Raw genomic sequence first — 24,015 nt, forward strand, 5'->3', positions numbered from 1 at the left:
GGGGGGGGGGGGGGGGGGGGGGGGGGGGGGGCTGATCAAACCATGAATCTGAATCCTTGTATTTTAAAAAACATAGTTTTGAAAATACTGTGTGTGATTTGTCTCCAGCTTCAGTGTTGCTCATGGGATGTACTCACACTGTTAATGTTGATGTAAGATAGCCACTGAGGCTGTTTTAAACGAATCATCCACTGTTTGCTAAGCAAAGTCTTTCCACTTTCACTTGGGCAACAGACTCACACTGCATCAGCTCCGATTGGCCCTGACGCTAAACAGCTTTGGCAGCAAGTCTCTGTGGTCACAGTATCCAACTTGACCGCTCAAACCAGCGTCCAACCTCATGCACTTGGGGAACTGTGATGAATGACCTGTCACTGCCTTCGGGCCAGAAACTGGTGCAATCTTGCACTCGCTGCCTGAGTGTACTTTCTTTTTTGGTATTTTATCTCTGTCCCATTTTTGCCTTGATACAGTACTTATGGTATTTTGAGAAACACAGAGACTCAGGATAAATCTGAACATGAGATGAGCAGGGGTTAAGTGTTTGGATTTTTCATATCATATTTATTCAGTTTGTATGCTATTTTTTCTGTTTTATTTGCTAACATGAAAGTCTAAATACTGTTTCCACAGTAATTAGAATTTAAAACATGTTTACAGCCTGGAACAAAAATGGTTTAAGCTAATTTCCCCCTTCATGACAACTTTATATTAAGGCCTGAAGTTACGCGTAATTAAGGGCCAGTTTGAGACAGGTTGGGATGTCACAGGGGCCTAGCTGCAGCAACCAGGCTTCATTTGGCCCGCCTTAGCTTCACCTCTTTGGCCATTTTTGGATTAGCCGTGAGTTAGGTGAGTCAGCCACAGCCAAGAAGGTTTAGTTCATGTTTCTTATAGTCTGTGCCTTTAAGCATTTCAAAACAGGCTGTTTGTTGCAGATGATACTGCTCGCACTTAAACCAAACCACAAAAATTAAACCAAAAACAAACACAAACACAAACACACCCTTACCTTTGTCAGGAAGCGATCAGAGGCATTGTTATGACGTGCCAGGACAAGTGGAGAAACGGGGTTGCTGTACTCAAACTGTGGATTGTAGTTGAAGTCAGACTTGAAAAACTTGGCCTTCTCTTTCTCAACATTAGATGGCTTTATGGCTGTAAGGATGCAGAGCTTCTTGGCATTTTCCACCTCCCTTGTGATTGCTGTTTTGTGCAACGAGGGAAGTTTAGTGCGAGGAGAAGTGGGAATGCACATCTTCCTGAGCTGTGGAACTGTCCGAGGGTTTAGGCCCATGGTCCTGCCCACAACTGCGATGTTTCGTGCTGGTTTAGGCAGATTGGAGTTGCTTCCTGAGAGGACACGATTTGTCTGCGCAGGTTTCCCGACAACTTCTGGAGCACGTACCTTTTTAAAACCCAGGCCTGGACGGTTTCTTTTACTAAATGTGGTGCTACATTTCCCTGATGTTTTTGGTCTCTTGTATGGGGACTGCTTGGGGATCAGCTTCTCCTCCTTCTCAGCCTGCAGCAGGACGTTATAGCTGCTGGAGCCAGTGCTGAAGAGGTCTTTGAGGACGCCTGAAGAAATTTTCTCCAGGTACACTTGGCTTGGACTCAGTGCGTTGTCAGCAGTGTTTAAGATATACTTTTTGGACATTTCTACTTCTGGCCAGTGGAGTCTTTCTGAAGAAATAAGATGAGAGACAAGTGGGAGGACAGTGAAACTGTTTGCTGCTTATTTTAGAATCACATTCACGTGCATATCTCTTCTAGATAGCTTGATAGACTAATCCTCTTATCAAGGCAAGATAAAATTAGATCTATTGTGATGCCAAGCTAAAAATAAAAACAAGGTACTTATAAATGGATACCCTAACTTGTAACCAGTGTGATGAAATTTGTTTTTACATCTCGCTAAGCAAAGTAAAAACTGTCTTCTACAATCATAATAATGTGATCTGACTCAAATAAACCCAAAGTGACTTGTGTTATGTCAGCAGTCCATGGCTATGCACCATTCAGTTTCATGAGAGTGCAGGGCTCTGCGATTTCCAGTAAGGCGACCTGGAACATCATCACAGTGAGAAGGCTCTCTGTTCGGACAGGAGCGCTGAGCCGGAATCCACGCAGCACAAACTAATGACCTCAGCAGCACAGTAATCATTGCCTTGCTCAGCCACCCAATCAAATACTATTACCTAACACATTAGCTGGGTATCTCATCATTCTATGTCAATTGCTACTAATACATCACATTCTAGGCAGAAATGTAATCAAGCCAGCATTCCTGTGTAGTGAATACTACTGTGTGAGTACATTTAAGACCTCTTCAAACCAGTTACCATATATGAAATCACATTTATCACAGCTAATTCAACTACACAAAATGAATCAGTGCTCAAGCATCTCAGTGTTATCCATCACATTAATCAATGTGTTAACTGAAAGCACCTGATTACTAATAATCAGCGTGATTCAGCACTGAGTGAGCTCACCAGAAATCTGTTTTTCAGACTTCCATGATTCTTCCCAACAGAAAGCATAGGATACAGTACGTTACGCACTATAAAATATAATGTAGGTTATATATAATGCAAAATAAAATGAGAATACCGGTAACACATGCATCACTAAAATATATTCGGTTTTCGTTTATGTTCGTTAAAATTTTCCTAGTAATAATAAGTTAATTAATAGCTCACTGGGGATCACGTTTCAACTTACCCACCTTTTACTGAGCTAACCACTTAGGATAACTATGCCATATCAGCAGTTTTAAGAAAAGTTAACATTACTAATATAACGGTATTACATTTAAAGTAGTACCTTTTTAACCCGCAAAATAGACAAGCTCCTACATAGAGTCACAGAAAAATAAGAGAAACAAATGCAATATTACCTGTTACTTTTATTGACTCAAGCATCCTCTGTTAAAGCTCTCTATAATGTTTAGCGTCAACCTACAATACCACAGTGCTGTTTGAAGAGTACCAACGTCACTTAGCAAGTTGACCTAACAGTTAGCTGAATTAGCCGGCTAATGTCCAAATCATCATAGACTGTATGGTCCAAATAGAAAGCCAACGATGAAAGCGAGTTACCTGTAAGTTAGTTACTACGTATTACGACACGTAAGACATATTTTAAAACCATTTTAATGGCTGGGCTGACATTACACGACCTGCCTACACTAACCGAGCCCCCGCCAAACTGGCAAGAAAGAGCCGAGCAGCAGACTGTGTGGTACAGGATCTGCACTGACTTATCTGTTTCCATGGTTTCGTTAGGACATACGCAATGCACATGGATGCTCATGGGAAATGAAGTCCTGCCACCTAGAAAGCCATAAAAGTATGGGAACGGATAAAAAAGGTAAATTTAGGATCAGAGGTTGACGAGGCTGAAGAACGTACGCGTTCCAGGAAAAGTGGGCTACTAAGATCCTAGTGACAAAGTGAGTTTGCCCCACTTTAACACCAACACTGTAACTGTTCACTTTACAGCATCTACAACAAAAGTCTAGAACCTCATTTTTCTTTACATTGCAGAAATAGCAAAGGATTTAATTCATATGGGTGCCCATTTTAATCTTCTCCACACCTGACTTAATTCAAAACATTTTTCTCAATACAAAAAAAAAATACAGTTATTTTATGTGGCACGTCTGCAAACCTTATCTGGTGACTCTTTTCATCCTATAGGGGGCGACTGGCTTTACATTAAAAACAACAACAAAACTGAATGGATGATACTGCATATGGCAACATTTTAACATTTATTCCTATTTAAAAGCACTATTCCAGTAACTATTCCATTACTTAGTTAGTAGTGCTTATTCTACTACTAACTAAAAAGTAGTTACTAGTAGTAGTAGTAGTAAAACAGTTAAACGGTGAAAATATAAAACAATGTTAATTCAAATATAATATAAAACGCAATCAATCAGAATTTGTAATGAAAAAACTGCATGTATACTGTATGAAAGTCTTCGCTTGTGTCAGTTGAAACTAAAAATGTGTATTAGGTCAGCGTGCGTTTTAACGTTAACCGGTTGTTTTCAGCATTTGAATACACAGATGACTGATTCATAAAAAATGTGGAGTGGATCATACAGTGAGGTCTGTGGTCTGGACAAAGTGCAAAAACTAGCTGTGTCTCAATACTGTATAAAGAAAGTGACAGTTTCTTTTAATACACCCAAGCTGTGATTGGCTGAACATGTGTAAAGCCAGGCTGCTTGTTTCTGATTGGCTCTCGGCGCTTCGTTCAACTATTGGAGTTTGCGCAGTCGGAGCAGCGCTGAAATTCAAATTTGAACAGTTGTTTTGTGCGAAGAGGTCCAGAGAAGACAGAAGAGAAGCTGAGAGTCGCTCAGCTCGCCTCAAAACGCCCTGTTTGTGTAGTTTACACGATTTTAAAAATACACAGCTGTTGAGCTATTGACCGAGTGGAGATAAACTCTCCAAAATGGATCCATTTACTGAGGTGAGTCGGTGCGCTTACTACATTAGATATGTGACGTTATCTAAGTTAACGTTAATGTTAGCTAACATAACGCTAAGTTGAGTCTGAATAGCTGCGTTGATATTACCTGCTAATGCTAACTTGCCTAACGTAACATTTTCTATTTCTAGAATGTTATTATCGACAAGCTAGTTACCGCAGGAGGCTTTGTTGTTTACTTCCATAGTACTTTAACGTAACGCTAAGCTAACGTTGGCATATGAATCGTAATAGATTCAAAGAAGGCCAGTGAAAACATGTCACGTGTTGTCTTTGTCTTTTCAGTCGTCAGCAACCATATAATATTCCAGGTCCTTCAGCTTTTAAAGGCAGTAGCGTTATGTGTAGGGATGTTTGGCCTTTTAGTAAGTCAACGTAACGTTATTCAAATGAAACGACTTTGTCTCCATTTAAGGCAAAGGTATGTGTCAGCTCTGGAAATTGTCCAACACATGGCCCTCTTTGCCTGATTCTTTCTCTTGTTATTAATGCGTTCATGCTGTTGGTGCAAGCTAGAACCAGAAATGAATTATATCTGATAACAGTTCTTGTTACTCCGGTATTCTTGGCAGTAGAGTTTGAAATTTCAAGTCCAGGAACTACAAGCAGGAGTGGCTTACTCCTGAGGAATGCTGCTGAATGTGACATCAGGTTTTCCATACTGCCTGGAGAAATTGTGCAGGCGGTGCAGTGCAGCAGCAGGAATGTGTTGGGGCTTGCACAGTCAACATACAGCACAGTAAATCAGATTGTCTGACAGGCTGAGTGTGAGGTCAAGAGAAGGGAGTGTCCTTAAGAAAAGAGGAAGGAAAGGGGGCATGCAAACGGAGCCCTTTTTATCTCTGGTGGAGAAGGACTCTTTTGTGTGTCTTAGGATGTTTGTTAAAGTAACGTTAGCCCATATAGAGATAGTCAGTGGGCTGTGCCTTGTTCCGCATATTTGTATTTACAGATATCCAGCAGTTATCCCGGGAAGATCAGGAAGGATCAGCATAATTTGGCCTATTAAAAAAAAAAAAAAAAAAAAAAGCCAGTTTATTTACTTACTTTAAAAAACAGATTAATTGCAAGTCTCACTCTGTTGGATCATAAACATCTTCTGCTTGGCTCTGTTGAAGATATTTCAGTGACACTGTTTGGCATCACTTTGTAGTTATGTCTGGTTGGAAAATGGTTGAAACATGCTTCCTAATTGAATATGTTGTTTACTAGAATAAATTCTGCCATCAACAACAAAAATATTTGATCAAATTAAGGGAGTGGTGTGTTAATTTAATGTAAATTCAACTTTATTATCCATGTCAGTTTGAAAGTGGAAGCAACATCCATGGCATGTGTTAGATTCTTAGAGGATAGATATATATATATGAGGTTCACAATTTGGTTGATGACGGTCTCTCCTGGAAGGCATTCATAGTGTTGCACTGGATTTTTCATGTGAAAAGTGATTGTTGTGTTCAGGATTTAAAAACAGCTAGAGACAGAGTTCACCCACCTCTAGTGTTATGGCCATGTCAGTGATGGCTCTGTTATCGAGTTCTGAGATGTTGGGGGACCAATGGATTTTGGAAAGCAGTGTATAGGGGGAAAAAAACAACTTTGCTTCAAACTACAACTGGTGACGATTTTGTTCTTTACATTCTCTGAATGTATAAATCAGCCAATAGAGTAACAATTGAGTATGTTTTTTGTCAAACCAGAAACTGTTGGAGCGGACCCGGGCTCGCAGAGAAAACCTGCAGAAGAAAATGGCAGAGAGACCAAATGCAGCAAACAGACAGATGGTCAAAAGACCCAGAGAGCCACTGGCTGACACAAATAGTGTGAGCAGTGAGTTAGTCATTGATAAAGGTATGAACACATTTGTTGGATTGTTGTCTGCTGAGACTTGTAATGTCAGTTTGACCACTGAGTTGCAGCTCTAATACTGGTTAAATTTCTCTTTCACTTCCACCCAGTTCCACAGGTCTCCAAACCTTCTCCGTCCAAGCGCCGGTGCTCAGGGGAAAATGTCCAGCCTACATCCCGGGAGGAGAACCAGGAGCCACTGGTGACACGAGCTGTGGCTCCTGTGCTGTCAGACCCTCCGACAGACAAGAAACCCCCAGTGGGGCCTGCCAGCGTTCGACATTCCTCCTCCCTGGAGAAGACTGCTACCCGGCCTGCTGTCCAGTCTCAGCCAGGGCAGCTGAAAACTGCAGAGCCGGAGAAGATAGCGGTCGCCTCTGCCCCTGATCTTCCAAGCAGCAGAGCAGCAGAGATGGTGCCCTCCAGTTCAGCCCTGCAGGGGAACAAGGAGCACCTGGTGGAAGATCAAGCTCCATCTGCTGCTGGCATGAAGTCTCGTCTGCAGAGGCTAGCAGAGCAGAGAAAGTGTTGGGATGGCAGTGGTAAGAGTATTTTGTGTCCTGATTGAGATCCATCAATCGTCAAATGTTTATCCTGTGTACAGGAGCCAATCCCAGCTGACATCGGGCCCTGAATGAGATGATTTTGTTTGGATTAAATAATTGTAAATAGCAGGTAGTATTTGAAGACACAGAAAACAAAAGCTCCACACCAAAATAGCAAAACACAGAGTTAGAATCTGCTGTAGCTGAGTGACAGATTTTAACACAGGAACTTATAGTGGGGGTGCTGAATCAAAGGTTATTTCTTGTTGCTCTATTTTCCTTTTTAAAGCATATTCATATAGAAGTCTATTGAAGTGCATTTATTTAGAACACTGGTCTACAAGCTTGAGGTCTATGTATGATTTTATTAGTCGAATGAATTAATACTGACTTGCCTGTCTTGAGTCATCACTGTTATGGTAGCTTGTAAGAGTCAGCTTGCAAAGAAAGTAATGCCACACTGTGTCAAAAGAAAAATGCTCACTTGGTGTTTCAGGAATTCAAAGTTTGCACAATGTCGTGGGTGTGATGTCCACTCTTTCAGATGTCTGATAGTCATATACTTTGTGCCCGCCCAAATTGAACATATTTCATACCTTTTCAGGAACCTCTGTTGCGGTTGAAGACTGCACTCCCCTGTCCGTGTTGAAGAGGCAAGCTGAGGTTCCACCAGCGGTCGTCCCCACCGTGTCCTCAGCAACTCCACTGGGAAGGAGAGGCAGACTGGCCAACCTCGCTGCCACCATTGGATCCTGGGAGGACGACCTAAGCCATGCTAACATTCCCCATGAGAATGCAAAAGAAAAGCCCATTCCCAAGTTAGCTGTCAGAGAGGCTGCTGTGCCTGCCGGCTCTAAACCAAGTGCTGCAGGCCATGTGGTAGCCAGTTCAACTGCAAGCAGCAAGTCTACAGCCAGCTCTAGTCAGGTAGGTTTCCTGGAACTGTCCACTGATAGTGCTTCATTACTTTGCTCACAAGAGTGAGCATTTTGCGCTATATAAATGAAATTTAATTGCTTATGACTGCATTGTATAAAATTTATAGATATTATATTCTGAGAATGTTTATCTTGGGAATGTCCTCGAATATGTTTATTGTAGAGCATCAATCAACAGAAAATCTCTGTCATCTTTCTAGCAAAAACAACAAACATTTGCTTTTTCCAACTTCTCAGTGTGGGAATTTACTGGTTTTATTAATGAAATATTAAAGTAAATTGGCATCATTTGGCTATTGGACTGTTGGTCTGACAAAACAAGAGATTTGAAGGTGTCAGCTTGGACTGTGGGGAAATACACAGGGCATTTTCACTACATTTTATAGACCAAAAAATTAATGGGTTAATCAAGAAAATGATTTGCAGATTAATCAACAGTGAAAATAATCATTAGTCACAGGCCTAATTACATGGTCGCCGTATTAGGCTGAGTAAGAAAGATAACATAACCGTGTGGGACAAGGCTGCCCCTTTTATTAGATTCAGGGTGGCTACTGTTAGCATAACAGGGGTCTCGCTGCAGAGCGGTCTTTGCAACGTAATCTGGCAAATACTGCATTGCTCTCTGGTAACTGAAGCAACATGCCCTCACCAATGCAGCCATAACATTTTTAACACCAGGCTTTTTTTTGTCTGAATGGCCAGTTAGACCCCCAGAGCACCAGGATGGCCCAACTTGTGTTGTTTTTGAACATGCTTTATAAATAAGGGGACTATTGTATGCCTTTTCAACAGGCTGTGTATTCTCCAGTAAAGTCCGGCCGAGTGGTTCTCCCGAGCCCTCAGAAGGCTGACATTCCTGCAGCCAGCCCAGCACTAAAGTCAGTAACAAGTCCTCAGAAGAGTTCCATTCAGGGATCCGCCTTCCCGTCCAATCTCCAGAAGGCCAGCCCCCAATCCTCAACATCAGTGCCTCAAAGTCCCTTGAAGAATCAGGCCCCCTCTAGGGGTCTCTACTCCACCTCTAGCCCCCAGAAGCCAGAACTCTGTGCCAAGCCCACCGTTGCTGCCGTGACTGTACCCCAGGAAAAGGCCTCTGCTGGTGCTCCTGGTGAGTTGATTTTCATTTTGGAATTATTTGATGAAATTAGCTACATGGTGAGGATTCAGTTCTTCAGTGTCTTTTTACATATTTTCTTAAGCAGAAGTGTTGAAATGTGCTGTGGCAGAGTACATGAATTACCTGGAAACACATTAGATTGTACTGTGTAATTTTGGGTGTCCTGCTGTATATTATTAATACAACAACTGACATGGCTGCAGTTCAGTTTATGGTACTGGATCTCAACAAAAGAGAAAATGGATCTACACACTAAAAGATATATGATATATAGCTTTCCGTTATGCCCAACAGGTGTAAAATCTTTCGTGGAGCGATTTGGAGAGAGATGCCAGGCGCGTACCAACCAGAGCTCCCCAGCAGGGGGCCCTACCCATGCCAAGACTCCTACTGTAACTCCATCTCCAGTCACACCAAACACCAGACTGGTACAGGAGAGGCTCAGAGCTGCCCAGGCTGCAAACACAAGCACAGCTGATCTCACCCAAAGACAGAAGCTGGTAGGTTAATGTTAGAGATGCTGTTGTGTAGCATGTTGTTATTGTTTTGTTTTTATATCACAATAGCTACATTATATTTTATGCCTCCACTTTTTTCAGGAGCGAGAGTCTGAGCTGGCTCAGATTCGCAGTCGCTTTCAGAAGGGGAACAGTGTGTGGAAAAAAGATGAAGCGGCAGAAACCAGTAAAAACACAGACATCAAGGTTGGCCAACAAATGACAGTTATTTTGACAACTCACCAAACGGTCATGGGTTTATTATGCAAGATTGTATTTAATAAATATTATGCTCTTTAGGACCAGTTTTACAAGTCTGTGGAGGCTGAAGTTGCCCCACGTGAACCACAGGATGAAACTCCAGCAACCTCTGATTGTACACATACACCAACAAAGTGCATTCCTCCAGGTATTCAATGAGATTTCAGATTGGTGATTGAACAGTTTTATTTGGTAGTTTCCAGACATGTGAGTGATCACTTACTAACATTGGTAGTTCTTTCATCCATTATGATCTGTCAGGCAAATTTCCCTTGGCTTGAAAAAAGAGTTTTGGGTCATCAAAGCTGTAAGCTGTACCTTTTGTAAAAAGTTAGAAAAAAAATACATTTGGTAGGAATTTCCACCATGAGTTTTTTTGTTGTTTTTGCTGAACTGTTTTAGTAATTCAGTAGAATTTAAATTAAAAAGATTGATCTGAATGTCGCAGCAAGTTTGAGAGATTGCAGGCATTGGTGGAGGCGTTCAGTCTGCACATGCATATACGAAGTTAACATAGATTATGTTCGTTAGCAGGTCATGGGTTGGTGGTCTCGCCTCCAGCCTTAACATCCAGTCCTCTGAGGGGGGTCGCCCATACTGTAGAGAAAACAACAGAAGAAGAGGAAGTGATCAAGGAGCGAGAGATGAATGTGGACCAGTCCATCAACTCTGCTGTTATCAATGATTTGTTTGATGGAATCCTGGAGCAGAGTGAAGATCAGGAGGAGGAGGAGGAGGAAGAGGAGGAAGATGCTTTGAATATCTCCTCCATGTCCCTCCTCACTCCACTAGCAGAGACTGTGGCTGCAGTGGTGAAGAGTCCAGAGAGAAGGATGATGGTAGGCACCAACATGATGTCTCTTTCCACCACATACATCATCGTACTTCATGTAAGAGTGACTGTTGGACCTTTCTGGGCAGGGCAGAGAAACAGCGTAACATTTTCTTCATGTCTTTGTGCAGACATCCACTCCAGCCAGCTCATTCATCGTAAAGAGCAGCACTCCAGGCAGTGCTTCCAAACCCAGCAAGTTCCAGAGAACTAACATGGTACGAACCGCCTCCTCAGACAGCATTGAGGCCTCAGACGAGGACCACAAACTGCCATATAGGTAAGTGCTCCCATGTCACGCTCGGTTGTATTAAAATGGGCTGTCCTCGCTGTTGCAGTAAATGTGTATCTTATACGTATCTGTGTGTGTTAGCATTGATGCATATAGGTCCATCAGGGTGAAAGAGACGGAGAAACCCAATGTGAAACAGGTGATTGTGAGAAAAGATGACGTTTCTAACAGAATGGAGGAACCCAGAGGATCCAGTCTCTTCAGTATCAATCAGAAGATGAAGGTTCGGAAGAAATGCTTTCAGTTTGCAGTTTGCAGTGTAAAGTGTTCATGTGAATTGACTTGATTTGCGTACTTGGTATGTACTTGAGGCTAAGTTTTACTCTATCCCGCTGTTTCCACAGATTCTGACGAATGAGATGAACCTGCAGCAGACAGTTATTCATCAGGCCAGCCAGGCACTCAACTGCTGCACAGATGAAGAGCATGGCAAAGGATCCCAGGTGGAGGCTGAGGCAGAGAGGCTGCTGCTGGTGGCAAGTAAGTTCCAGACAACAGATGAATACTTATTTAGCTTTATTTATAAAAAAAATGTAGCCGTAGCTTTGTACAATTTATGTTTTTCTTTATTAGATTTGAAAAAATTTTAATTGTATACTTAAACATTTAAACTCCGCACAATTGTACAAAGCTAATTAATGCTATCAGTCAAAGTGCCAATACGTTTAGGCTGCTGCTTCTAGGCTACCTTTTTTATAAGTAATAAAGCCACAATACGGAACCACCACTACAGCCCAACGTATATATTTTAAAGCCACCATCTGTAGGCTCCCAGAGGTAGTATCTAACTGTAGAAAGCTTGACTTACATTTCTTTTGACTTTTTTTAGCGGAGAGGAGGGAAGCACTGAAGGCCGAGCTGGAACGTCTGAAAGGAGATCCAACAGGCCAGAAAAAGGCCTCTGTAGCCCCAGAACCTGCTAGCATGTCTGCCTCCAAGGGCTCCATCACCCTGCAGGAGTTACGCCTGCCTCTCAAGGCAGACTTTGTTTGCTCCACTGCCAACAAGCCAGGTAGACTCAAAATGCATAATGCCAAAGTTTGGTAACACAGCACTTTTTAACATTTTCCCCAGACATCAGTTGTCACTAATTCTCAATATAGTACACACTATTCTGTCTTTTTGTTGTGTGTAAATAATAATGTCAGGAATCAGAGTTATGGGAAAACTACAGCCTTTCTTCGACTTTGTTCTTACCTTCATTAGTGTTTTGACAGTGTGGCAATAATCTTATTCATATCCTTGTTGCTTGCATTGAAATTCCATGGAAGCTTTATCTGAATTTAGTCACTATCTAAATGCTGTTGGTTGTCAGTATCATTCTGTCTTTTGATTATTCCAGATTCAACCAAACATTCCTTCTTCATCATGATTCGTGCTGGAGCAGAGAACACTGTGGCCACGCCTTTAGCCGGCACACACCGCAGCCTCAGTGGGGACACCCTCGCGTTCCCCACAAAGTTCACCATGTAAATCCCACACTGCTCATAAGAGAATTCACATCATGTCATTCAAGAACTGATTATTATTTGATTGTGATTCAGACATTGGTCACCTTTTGACATGGTGTTTAATATGGTTGTTTGGTTAAATTGAATGTGTTAAAGTTTGTCTCAGTCTATATTGAATAGGAAAAAGTTCAACCTCTGACAATAATGAAACATTACATGACAAATACCCCTCTTCACTTTCAGATCTGATGTTTCCAGTGACTTTGAGGTTAATATTGAGGTCTATGGCCTGGTGAGTGCTCTGACCACACATACGTATACATATATGCACATATTGCATATTACATGTTGTAAACAAACCCTAAAACCTTTCACACCTTTTAAACACATACTACATTCTCTTAAACACTCATGTCGTGTTTTCCACATCTGCTTTTTAAATTATTAAATTAAGTTCTGGAAAACAAAGATCTGTAATTTCTTTGCAGCTGTGTTGATTTCATGATTTTTGAATTCATATGTGGCCCTTAAGATATAATGAAAGGTGTCTTGCAACAAATTCAGTATCATCAACTAGTAGAAATTGGCTATCTCAGTACTACTGTTTCATTTCTCATATTGATGATTCATCGAGTGTCTGCAAATACTGATACCATCATATCATTTTGTGATATGTATTAATTTGTAAAGAAGTCTTTATATGCACTTTGTTTAAGGCAATAATGAAAACATAAATTATAGTTAAATCACATAACGGAGGTATTTATTTTTTGGATTAAATGTAAGACTTCACTTTTTCAGCCACAGAAAGTTTGGTTATCTTTGCTGCGTTACTGAGCCCAGACCTTTTATTTTTTTTCTCCCTCCATAGTTGCATAGTGTTTTCCCTTTGTTTTTACCCACTCGTTTATCTTTTGATATATTAGCCATGTAAAACATATATTTTAGATAAAGAGTACGTTTTAAGTATCGCGCTGCTATTTAAAATTACTGGCTTCTGATTTGTTACAATCCTGTGCATTAACTGACATCCCCAGGTGCAGAAGCGTGAGGTCTGCAATGACAAGAAGAAGAAACCCAGCAAGTCAAAGGTAAATTCCCATTTTGTGGTGTTTTACCAAGTGGATCACACATTTGTCAGTTAATGATAGGACATGCTTTAATACTGTGTGTGTGTGTGTGTGTGTGTGTGTATCCAGATAATGTGGTTCATGAGGCCCATGATTTGTGTATGTCGGTATGAACAGTTTCTGTATCATATGCCTCACATGTCAGTGGGTGTGCACTGTGTGGGCAGATATAGTCTAAAGAATATCGCTACTGCACACTGGCCAGCAACATACATGTCCCTCAGACACAGTGTACTGTCTCACCCATCTTTCCTTTTGAAGCAAAAACACATTATTTGCTTTACTTTGTTTCTAGGCTATCACTCCAAAGAGATTCCTCGCCATCACTGTAAGCATTTCAGATGGCTTTTTTTCTGCTGCCCATCACACTCATATTTCTCTCAATGTTAAATCAGGATGTAACTCTTAGTTCTCATCTTCTTGAAATGTGTTTAATTTGTTTGCTTCATGTTTTGTCTTGCAGAAAAGCGTCCAGACACCAGGTATGTCAACATTTAATGCCAATCTAAAGAAACAGTTTGTACTATTGAGTCAGATGTAAGAGCCTTTTGCATCTACAAAAAGCTTCAGCAGGATTTCTGCAGGTCCTTTTTTAAAAAAGTTTAAAATCCAATAACGAACTAAAAACTGAGTGGATTATGTAGTTGACGTTACTTTTATACAATTGCATTGACTTCAGTCTCGCGTTTAAATGTGTTTTGGGGAAAATTTTGTTTTGATTGCGCTGCAACAAGTACAAAACGAAACCAAACTGGAATCAATAACCACTGCTGCAAACTATGCAAGATAGCTACTTCTATAACAAACAAGTTCAATTCTTTCTGTTAATGTCACTTTCATCTAATAAGGGTAAATGCTCATGGGAACTTTGGGTGGAACAGTTAAAGGCATTATAGTCACATGGAAAGCCACCAGCAAACTGCAGCCATCATCACCTAATATTGTTCTGTAGTCACATTTGTGATGTTCCAAAGTCACCCAGTGCACCCACTCTGAACTAACAGTTAGTTGTTTGGATCTACACCAACATAAAAAACAGAGCAAATGTTCATGTTGAATATGAATTAATTCATTTACTTAGCAAGTTATTCTTGGACTTGGCTAAAAATGTCTCAAAAGTTCTTACAAAATCATAAATGGAACTTGTTGAAACCTGCAGAAACCGAATCATGGTAGATGTGAGATGAGCTGAGGTTGTTCTCTCAGACTTGAAAAAGACCTTTGTTTTCACTGCTTGGACATTACTCCATAGGACAAGTAAACTACTGTTGATGTGTAAAATTGGTGAGCTCTGATGTGAGGTATTAATGATCTCATCTTTCTGTGTGTAGTTTTGGCCAGTCCAGGAGGCCCCAATGCTGTTCGCACCAGTAACTTCGTACTGGTTGGATCACACAAGCTCACCCTGTCCTCTATAGGGAAAAACAAATTTCCTTTGGAGAAGGTATAGAAGCTATTAATGTCACCTTTTCAGTTCCTCCTCATCTTTTTTCCCACACATTTTTCAAGCACTTTCATGTTCTTAATTCTGTGTTTCTCACGTGTCTGGCCTTTGTCTGAAGACACAATATCTTTATTGCTGTATGTAAGACCAACACACCTGGATCAGTCATATATTTGTGTACAGGCTTTACAGAGACTCACAGTAACCCTGTTTGTTCTCATGGGACAGTATGTTCTGCCTGTGGACTCATTTACATGCCTTGATATCTTTCTTTTAGATCAAATATGTACGAAGTGAAAGAGAACTACTCAGTGGCATGTTTCATACCAAGGTTACTACTTGCCCTATGTTTCTGTTCTGGCTGTGTGGGGGAAAAAACACTAACAAGGAATTTTCTTAACTGCGGTGATACTCAGGAGATTATCCGATTAATCTGATCACAAATCTCATTGGGGAATGTTTGTCTATGATTGTCAGGTGCTTTCAAGCAACTGTTAACGATCTTAAAATAAAGTTGCAATGTAACCTTTTATTTGTTTAACCATATCTTGTACCTTTTTAACATTTCTTCCCATACTGTGAACATGATGTCAAAGTGTTTAAGTGTCTTGTCTTTTGGATTCAAGGTGCCATTCCTGTGCCCTCTGGAGGGCCACGTCTACCTCAAGATGCAGTGTGAAGTTGGCACAAAGGTGGAGGAGAGGGGCTTCCTGGTGAGTGCATGTAGATCAAATCATCGCCACAGATAAACCCATGCTGAGGCAAGCATTGGTTTATTAATGCTGTACCTGTATGTTTGACACCCCCCCCCCCTTCAGACAATGTTTGAAGATGTTAGTGGATTTGGAGCCTGGCACAGGAGGTGGTGTGTCTTATCAGGATACTGCATCTCCTACTGGACCTACCCAGATGATGAGAAGCGCAAGGTAAGGCTGTTCTGGAGGCTCATGGTGGCCTGAATACTGAGAAACTTCAGGTTGGGCTTTCCTTTTTGTCACCTATCTCTACTAGGGATGAAACGATTACCGGTTTAACGGTAAACCATGGTAAAATTCCCAACAGTTGTTGTTGTTATTACCGTACACATTTTAATTACCATGATAACCGGTTACGGTTAACCGCGCTGTTATAATCTCACAGCAAACACTGTCCAGCGTCTCCCAGAAGAATGCGCATTAGGGAGGGGTGGGGGGGGGATCGATACAGCATAGTATCGTGATATTTGCCATGGCAATACTGTATCGATACACGGACGCCAAGTATTGATATTTTAGTATATAAATTGCAGATGGGAGTTTTAACTTTTTGGTACTAGAATAATAAAATCGTTTGCTTTTTTAGTCCACTAGAAAACTTAACAGGACCATATAGAGGACTGAAAAAGTGATATGAACAAACAGAGAAATGTCTCTCTTTAGATAAACAGATGTTGACAAAGTTTGACGTTAGGGACCTAATTGGAAGTTGGAAAAAGGTAATAAATTGCAATATATCTTAATATTTTTAAAATCGAATCGCAACATAAATATCGTGATTATATCGTATCGTGGGGCCTCTGGTGATTCCCACACCTAGCGCGTATGTGCAGAACGCAACGCGGGTTTGTTTGGGTCAATGACAAGATGGCGGAAGACGCTGTGGAGATTTTTAAGTCACTCTGAAGTCGGTCGTATTTTAGTTTTTATGAGTGCTGAGAAAATAACTACAGTGAACGCAGGGTGAGTTAATTTGTAGCTTTGGTTTGTGTCTCTGACTTGCTAACAGCGTGTAAACTGAAGCTCTGTGTTGCTGCTCTTGTAAAAACGCTACACGTAGTTCTGCTGCTGTGTGCGTTGTGTGTCGGCAGAGTCTACTGCACATGATAACACGTTACGCAGTTCAGTCAACCAACCAGCATATCTACAAACGCTCCAGACTGCTCTGTATTTATGTCAGTTTTGGGGCTCATTGCAGTAACTATCACTGTCTTCTAAAACTTATTTGTTTTCATGTAATTGTGCACGGGGTCATTGTATTACATATATAATATAAAATCTTGATAATGCACACTTAGATGATTGTCATATGTTTACAAAAGGTATTTACTGTTTTATTTTTTATGCAAACAAAATGGCAACTGTATTTGTAGTTTTCAATATAAAACTTGTTAATGGTTTCAGTGTGTATCAGTAATCTTTTTCGGCACATTTTTACAATACCATAATAATACTGATAACCGTGAAAATTTTGGTCACTATAATCGTGATATGAAATTTTCATACCGTTTCATCCCTAATCTCTACATCTAGGTCAGTTTGCACAGTGGTTTTACATTTGTGAGGCTGTGCAGTGAGCGTGTGCACTGCTCGCACTAGGGAAGTGGTAACAAACAAGATAAAATGGTCATGATCATTCCTGCAACTGTTAAAATTTCAAGAATAAAACAACAAGATGCACACTGCAGTTTCCATAGACTACACAGTAAAGAGACTAATTATGGCTATTGCTCGCAACTTGACCCAGACCTTTGGCTCTGCGAGGTCACGAGAAATGAAATATAAACTACTTCTGAGTTGTCAATAGCACGCACAAAAAGCTCCTGGCTATTGGGTTTGGCATATGCAATACACCTGAGAAGAGTCAAAGCTGAAGAAGGCCGTCTCTGGGAGTCCACATGATGTCAGATTGATCATAAAAAGAGGTTAAAGACACTTTCTGAAAAACAAAACTTCTGCAAATGAATGCGTTCTGAAATGTGCTCTTATACCGACTGCATGAATGAGGAAATTAATCGGCATGTCAGACAAGTGCTTCATCCTCCGCGGAAGGGGAGGATTCTGAAAGAGTCGAGTGTTGTTGAAATAAACCTGCCAGCAAGCAGTTTAGGGTAACATTCCGTTACCATGGTAACTGGTAACGGAAAACCCAGAGTTATCCCCATCACTAAACCTGCTTTCTGAAGCAGGGCCCTGATGTATTTTTTCCTCTTCTGTCAGAATCCCATTGGTCGTATCAACCTGGCTAACTGCACCAGTAAGAAGGTGGAACCTGCCAACAGAGAGTTTTGTGCCAGACCCAACACATTTGAGCTCATCACAGTCAGACCACAAAGGGACGACGACAAAGAGACACTAGTCAGTCAGTGCAAGAATACCATGTGTGTCACCAAGTAAGTTCTTACAGTTTGCATATGAATAAATGTTCCACATGCATTTATAGATGAGTGACCCTGCATTTCTGAACACGGGTTGTTTTCTTGTGCAGAAACTGGCTAAGTGCAGACACTAAGGACGAGAGGAATCTGTGGATGAAGAAACTGAACCAGATTCTGGTGGATCTGCGAATGTGGCAGCCAGACGCCTGTTACAGGCCACTGTAATTACTGCACTCTGTCACAACCAGCCCTTCTATCTTTTGGACTCTTAATATCAGTGACACATGCAAATACTAAGTGCAATACAGTATCAGAATTTTTAAATATTTTTTACTTGTGGATATTTTACAGGCGATAAGTAATCAAACAAAGTTAGAGATCCGAGGAAGGTAAATAAAGCCATACATTTGAAACATTTCAGTACAGTATTTTGTGTAGGAGTTTGAGTTTGGCACTATATTTTATACATTTCCAGACTGGTTTGATACTAATGTTTTTTGGTATTGTTGAGTTGCCACATTATGTTAATGCAAATATTTAGTTTGCTTGACACGTGATGCATGGCTTTAAATTATTTGGTTTCAAAGCTGAAATCAATATATAAGCGGTGTTGAAATTACAGATGACTACTTATTTGAAGCACCACAGTTTTATTACAATTTATCCTGCATGATAGCACAGAACAATGCTGAAACTTTTGGTAAGTTTTTATTTTATATATTAGCTTTTATAACATGTGGCAGGCCTTTAACATGGTGGTTCTTCATTGCCGTGCACAGATTTTTGATACCAGTTATAGCCCAGGTTTCATTCTATTTGTAATGTTTGTTCAATGTTTATGAGATTGTTTCAGTGTGGAAGTTGAGGTTTTGGATAACTGGGGGTAAAGTCTGTTACATATTATACTCTAGAGCCCAATACAGATATTTATGTTTCTGAGTTAAAGAAAATCTGACAATTACATGTTGACCATTATTGGGTTGTTTAATATAAATGCATAACAAACAGGTGGCACGCTACTTTATGGCTTGGTAATAACATGGTGTATATAGTGGGTAATAATAAAGTAATAATTAATACCATGTAGTTATGGTATTAACATTGGGTGTATGTGGGTAATAGACTGAAATGTATGTAACAGGATATGGAGGGGGGTGGAAAGGGGGAATAGTGTCAGTTAAAGTTAACAATAAAATGGTTCTATCAGTGCAGTAATTCAAAATGCCAAACTACTTGTTTCTATTTCATTTCATGGTAAAGAGGCAGACTGATTAGAGGAAAACAGTTTCCGTCTAATAACCATAAATCAGGGCTACTAAACGCTAAACCACCTGTTTCCAGCACGCACGCACACACTGGAGTGACATTTGCTTTATGGCCTGTTTACTTCCTGTCAACTACACCTTCACCTCCAACCATAGTGATCACTTTTTTTCATCAATTACTTCACTTTTCAGTTAGCTCTGTCCATATTAACAGTGTTTACCATTTGTTTGTGATCAATTTGATTATCTCCTCAGTGTTTTAGATAACCTTTTACCAATGTTGGCTAGTCACTGTGTAGCCTGTTTTCCCAGTTTAGCTAACTTTGGCTTGTAATGGCTTTTGCAAGATGATATACGTTACTGTAGAGTTGACAGGTAGTAAACAGATGGTAAAACAAATATACGTCACTCTGCATTGTGTAAGTAGAGAATATATATTAAAATGAAATGAAGTAGAAACAAGTATAGTTGTTTTTGTTTTTTTTTGCGTTATTGCACTAATAACAATTTTATTGTTAGCAGGTTACCAAAATGTTACTATAACTAAATATTTTGCCTTGTTAACTTTAAATGTGTATCCCCATAGCCCTTGTTTTTGACCCTGTCACATAAATTCTAGTCTATTACCCTAATATACCCTTTGTTAATACAAAGTTATTTTGTAATTACATGGGATTGCTTGATTATTACATTTTTATTATCACTCAATTACCCCAGTATTTCCATCTACTGAGCTGTAATGTAAAGTGTTACCCAGACATTTTTATTTTAGGATCCTTTTTGAATATTAGCGTTGTGACCAACTGGATCATTTGCACTGTTTGTAAATGACCTTAAACACCATCTTTGGCTTTCTCTACTGCAATTTCCTATTTTACTGGGATATACACTGAATACAAACTTGTCATAAGATATTGTCCACCTTATTTATTACTCAGCCTTTACTCTAAAGAAAATGTCTCAACGGAAGTTATTTTGTTGGCTTTTTGCTTTATGTTGCAATGGTCACCAGAAGTTGTTCTTTTAGTGTAAAATTTTAATGGCTAAAAACACAGAACTTTGAAAATTAAATGTCAGGGTCATGTGTCCTGTACATTTAGTCTAAGTGTTGACTAAAAAAAAGACGTGGTGTTATTGCATGTTTTGCTTTTGTAAGGCACCCCTTGAGTTGCTCATGGAATGTATGCGTGTATGTATGTAACAGACTTTACAGTGACCCTGCAGGTGTTGTGTAAATGTTATTTCAGATTGACAGATTTTCACTTGTGTTCAAGTAAAACACGCTTTTTCATCATGTTTATAAAGAATACAGACTAAACAACTGCATTGTTTCCGCATACCTTCTACATAAATTTTCATCATGAGTGAGCAGACAATATGTTCATGGTTTCAACTGATACACTCCGACTTCAATTCTTCAGTTTGCCAGATATTTGTGGATCAATGAGACTTCAATAAATACCTGCTTTGACCAAAATGCACCAGGTTACTAATACTTAAGTTCTTTTGTCTTCATATCAAAATGTAAGTTTTTGGAACTTTGGTGAGCTTCTTTAAACTGACTTTTCCCAGTTTCTTTTAAGAGTCTTGAATGCAAGTCCAGAAAAGTGTCCCTATATCCAGCTTTCATTGAACCAAAGATTTGTCACAGGCTGGCTCAGCAACAATATTTGCATCAACTACTTATAACAAAAATATGGTGTCCACTTTAGCTCTAGAGACATTTCACTTTTGAAACTTGCGGCAATGGATGGTCAGCCATTTACCAACATGACAATGTCAGCATGAACACAAAGCACAAAGACAGCATGGAGCCTTGCTGTTCCAAAGTATCTACAATTGGCAGATAACATCTGTTAGCTCATGCAAATTTTACTAAGGCTTTCACATTAACACTAAATTTTGTTAAATGGTAGGATCTGAACCCACCCTCCTGAGATACTGGAGCCCTAATGCTGTGCCTTAGACCGCTCGGCCACACTACCTGCAAATGTGCTCTCTGTAATGCATTACCTGTTATTTCAGCTCAGGTCATTGAATGTTATCTATGAAATTCACACTGTTGAGCCAAACTGGCCAGAAATATGTGCCAATAACAAATCTCACTTTGATCTCAATGTGTCTGTAAAACTGAAAAGGTGGATGCATTATTTGGCAGAACAGAATTTGAATACAGCAAGATTTTCATTTTGTAAATCTGGTCCTATTTAGAGTAGAATACACAAAAAAGCAGGGTAGGCCTCAGGGCGTGGCTACCTTGTGATTGACAAGAAGCTAGGCATAGCGATGTGTATCACTGCCCTGCTCCTCCCTCTCATCCAAATATGGTCACTTCTGGTCCCAAAAAAATCAAGATGGCGATGGCCAAAATACCAAACTCAAGGCTTCAAAACTTTTTCTTTATACATCAATTTCCAAAATGGTAGTCTACAAACCAGTGAGTGATGTCACGATGGCTACATCCACTTCTTTTATACAGTGTATGCATCCCCCTGTTAGTTCAGCCAAGATGAGTGTTACACAAACACATCCTCCAAGACTGACAGAGGTTAGTTTGATGACAGGGGCTGAGTCAGCTAATATGACTGCTAGCTGCACGGCTAATTAGCTTACGACAGATACAGTTAGCGGTTTGGAAAAAATCCCTTCTCGCCCAGTTTTTGTGTGGTGCCCCCTCTGGCACCGCTCCCTGTCAGCGTTCCCGCCTGGACCCCTCGTCTGGGCCTGAAAACCACCTGGTGGTCCAAAGCTCCTGTGCTAGAATAGAGGTATAAGCACAACACTGGTGCTCAGAGCGCCCAGTCCAAGCAGAGTCCGTTAATATGACCGCTAGCTGCACAGCACATGGAACTAACTAGATGACTGCAGCTAGTTAGCAGCAGCTAGTTGTTACTTTGGCAACAATTAAGCTATCTGTCCATCAGGAAACTCCGTAAATCATTGAGAGCTGAAGCGGAGCAGCTTGAGGACGACAGAGGGAAAAACAGAATAAAATATGATCCAGTTTCACCCAAATCAGTGATAAGTTGTGTTTGTACAGTAATCAGTGAGGTCCCACCTGGATCCTGCCAGCCCCAGGAAACATTCTCTGGTGGTGTGTTTAATTGAACTTTATGAATGAGTAACATATAAAGTTACTTAAGATACAGGTTTCTCTGGTATGTAAGTTTCTCTTAAAAACAGATCTGAATGCCTGAATGAGACCATGTACCTGTTGAAACAACATGAGTTGGACGAGATAAAGTATTAACATAATCATGAAATTAAATTCTTTCTACTTTTTTGTTAGTAGTTTACATAGACAATTTATGTAAAGATCCTGTTCAACATAACCTTATTCCTATACTTAATAAAGCTGAGTTTCCTGAAACATACTGTAGTATTCATATGGAACTCAACCAGGATGTAGTCTACAATTAAAAACTAAAGAAAGCCTGAAGACAGATGGACACCTGTTCTATCCAGGTCCAAGGATATTCTGGTTGTCTGTGGACAGCTGGTTGAGGACGAGACAACCTCAGCTAACAAGGCAAGGTTGCTGAGCACAGTTTACAGTCAAAGGTCATAAACCGTGGCAAGAATGAGCACAGCAACAAGAAGAAGAAAAGAAAGGCAATGCTGCGGACCGTAGACGCAGTGGTCGGCCAAAGAAACTCACTGCAGCGGATTAAATGAATGCATCATGCTTACTTCCCTTCACAATCGGAAGATGTCTAGCAGTGCCATCAGCTCAGAACTGGCTTACAGTGGTACCATAGTATATGTCTGGAGAAGTCTGGTCAGAAGTGGCCTTCATGAAAGACTTGTGGCCAAAAAAACCTCCGACATGAAAACAAGGCCAAGCGACTCAACTATGCATAGGAACACCGGATGCTTACGTTTATTTCAGCTCTTAGTGTTTTTATGTGGGAATGTGGATCTTTCAGATCAATTTGAGAAGTACCTATAATCTCATTCCACATTTTATTGTGTCATATCATGTGGGGAAGTGGTCTTGGTCTTGACTTGGTCTTAGCCCCTAAAAGTCTTGGTCTTGTCTCGGTCTCGATAAACTCTGATCTTGGCTTGGTCTCGGTTTGGGCGGTCTTGACTACAACACCAATAGATAGTACTATATATACTATAGTACTATAGGTCCATCACTTATGTTGGCTAAAATATCACGCTATAACAAAGCCGGTAACAAAGACAATAATGCAATAATGTGTGTGTCATGGCATGCACAATGCTGAAGCCAAAACGGAAGAGAAAACACTCTTGGATGTGTGAGCTGGGTGAGCAACTTTCATTAGATTGAATAAGCACCATCTTGAAACATAATCAGTTATCAAAATATATCCACGGTCTTGACCCTTTCACATTTAATGACTGGGAAGTGACCATGCCCTGACACCACAATATTAAGGAACAAGTGAGAACAAGCATTGTAACAAGCATACGGGGCTTGCTTCACCTAGATACCATTTCCTCAGGTGATGCAACCTTGCATGGTGAGGCTGCAGCGTAAAGTTGGGACAGAGAAAAGCTAAGGCCTCCGGACAAAACTTTCAAAATAAAACTCCTACAGTAAATGTGTAAAAATAAATCGTTCGAGGAGGAATTTGTAGAAAACAAAAATAAAACGGCCGTTCAGTCATTTTAAAGCATCGCTGATATTTTCAGCTGAAATAGTAATCTCCTGACACATGGATCTCAGTGGCACATGGTCAGGCTATTGCCTTTGCATTATGTGATGCCACCGCAGACTCTGTAT

The 24,015-nt window shown here is 40.4% G+C and overlaps 2 protein-coding genes across 7 annotated transcripts in view; one reads left to right on the forward strand and one right to left on the reverse strand.

Annotated features, from left to right (window-relative positions):
- si:dkey-222b8.4 (uncharacterized protein KIAA0895) overlaps positions 1–3,257 on the reverse strand; it is a 12,434-nt gene extending 9,177 nt beyond the window's left edge. For 2 of the 4 annotated variants that reach the window (XM_046059333.1, XM_046059332.1), the window contains exons 1-2: positions 2,903–3,257; positions 1,013–1,686 (exon numbers count right to left, since the gene is read on the reverse strand). In XM_046059333.1, the coding sequence (XP_045915289.1) occupies positions 1,013–1,686; positions 2,903–2,927 (699 nt within the window). In that variant the 5' untranslated portion in view covers positions 2,928–3,257. The remainder of the gene's footprint in view (positions 1–1,012; positions 1,687–2,902) is intronic. The other 2 variants (XM_046059334.1, XM_046059335.1) reach the window with 2 other exon arrangements.
- Positions 3,258–4,308: 1,051 nt separating this feature from the next.
- anln (anillin, actin binding protein) lies at positions 4,309–20,743 on the forward strand. 3 transcript variants are annotated; one of them, XM_046058748.1, is made up of 24 exons: positions 4,309–4,488; positions 6,207–6,357; positions 6,465–6,896; positions 7,504–7,826; positions 8,633–8,948; positions 9,252–9,457; positions 9,557–9,661; positions 9,755–9,863; positions 10,247–10,554; positions 10,679–10,827; positions 10,921–11,062; positions 11,184–11,319; positions 11,669–11,851; positions 12,182–12,308; positions 12,534–12,582; positions 13,328–13,381; positions 13,716–13,748; positions 13,884–13,902; positions 14,752–14,864; positions 15,142–15,195; positions 15,491–15,577; positions 15,683–15,790; positions 17,840–18,012; positions 18,108–20,743. In XM_046058748.1, exons 1-24 carry the CDS (start codon positions 4,471–4,473, stop codon positions 18,220–18,222), a joined length of 3,510 nt encoding a protein of 1,169 aa, XP_045914704.1. In that variant the 5' UTR covers positions 4,309–4,470; the 3' UTR covers positions 18,223–20,743. The 3 variants fall into 3 exon arrangements, with proteins under 3 accessions (XP_045914704.1, XP_045914705.1, XP_045914706.1); XM_046058749.1 differs by having other exon boundaries at positions 10,250–10,554; XM_046058750.1 differs by lacking the exon at positions 15,142–15,195 and having other exon boundaries at positions 4,310–4,488.
- The last annotated feature ends 3,272 nt before the right edge of the window (positions 20,744–24,015 follow it).

This window comes from Micropterus dolomieu, linkage group LG09 (genome assembly GCF_021292245.1).
Source record: "Micropterus dolomieu isolate WLL.071019.BEF.003 ecotype Adirondacks linkage group LG09, ASM2129224v1, whole genome shotgun sequence".
Classification (NCBI taxonomy): Eukaryota; Metazoa; Chordata; class Actinopteri; order Centrarchiformes; family Centrarchidae; genus Micropterus; species Micropterus dolomieu.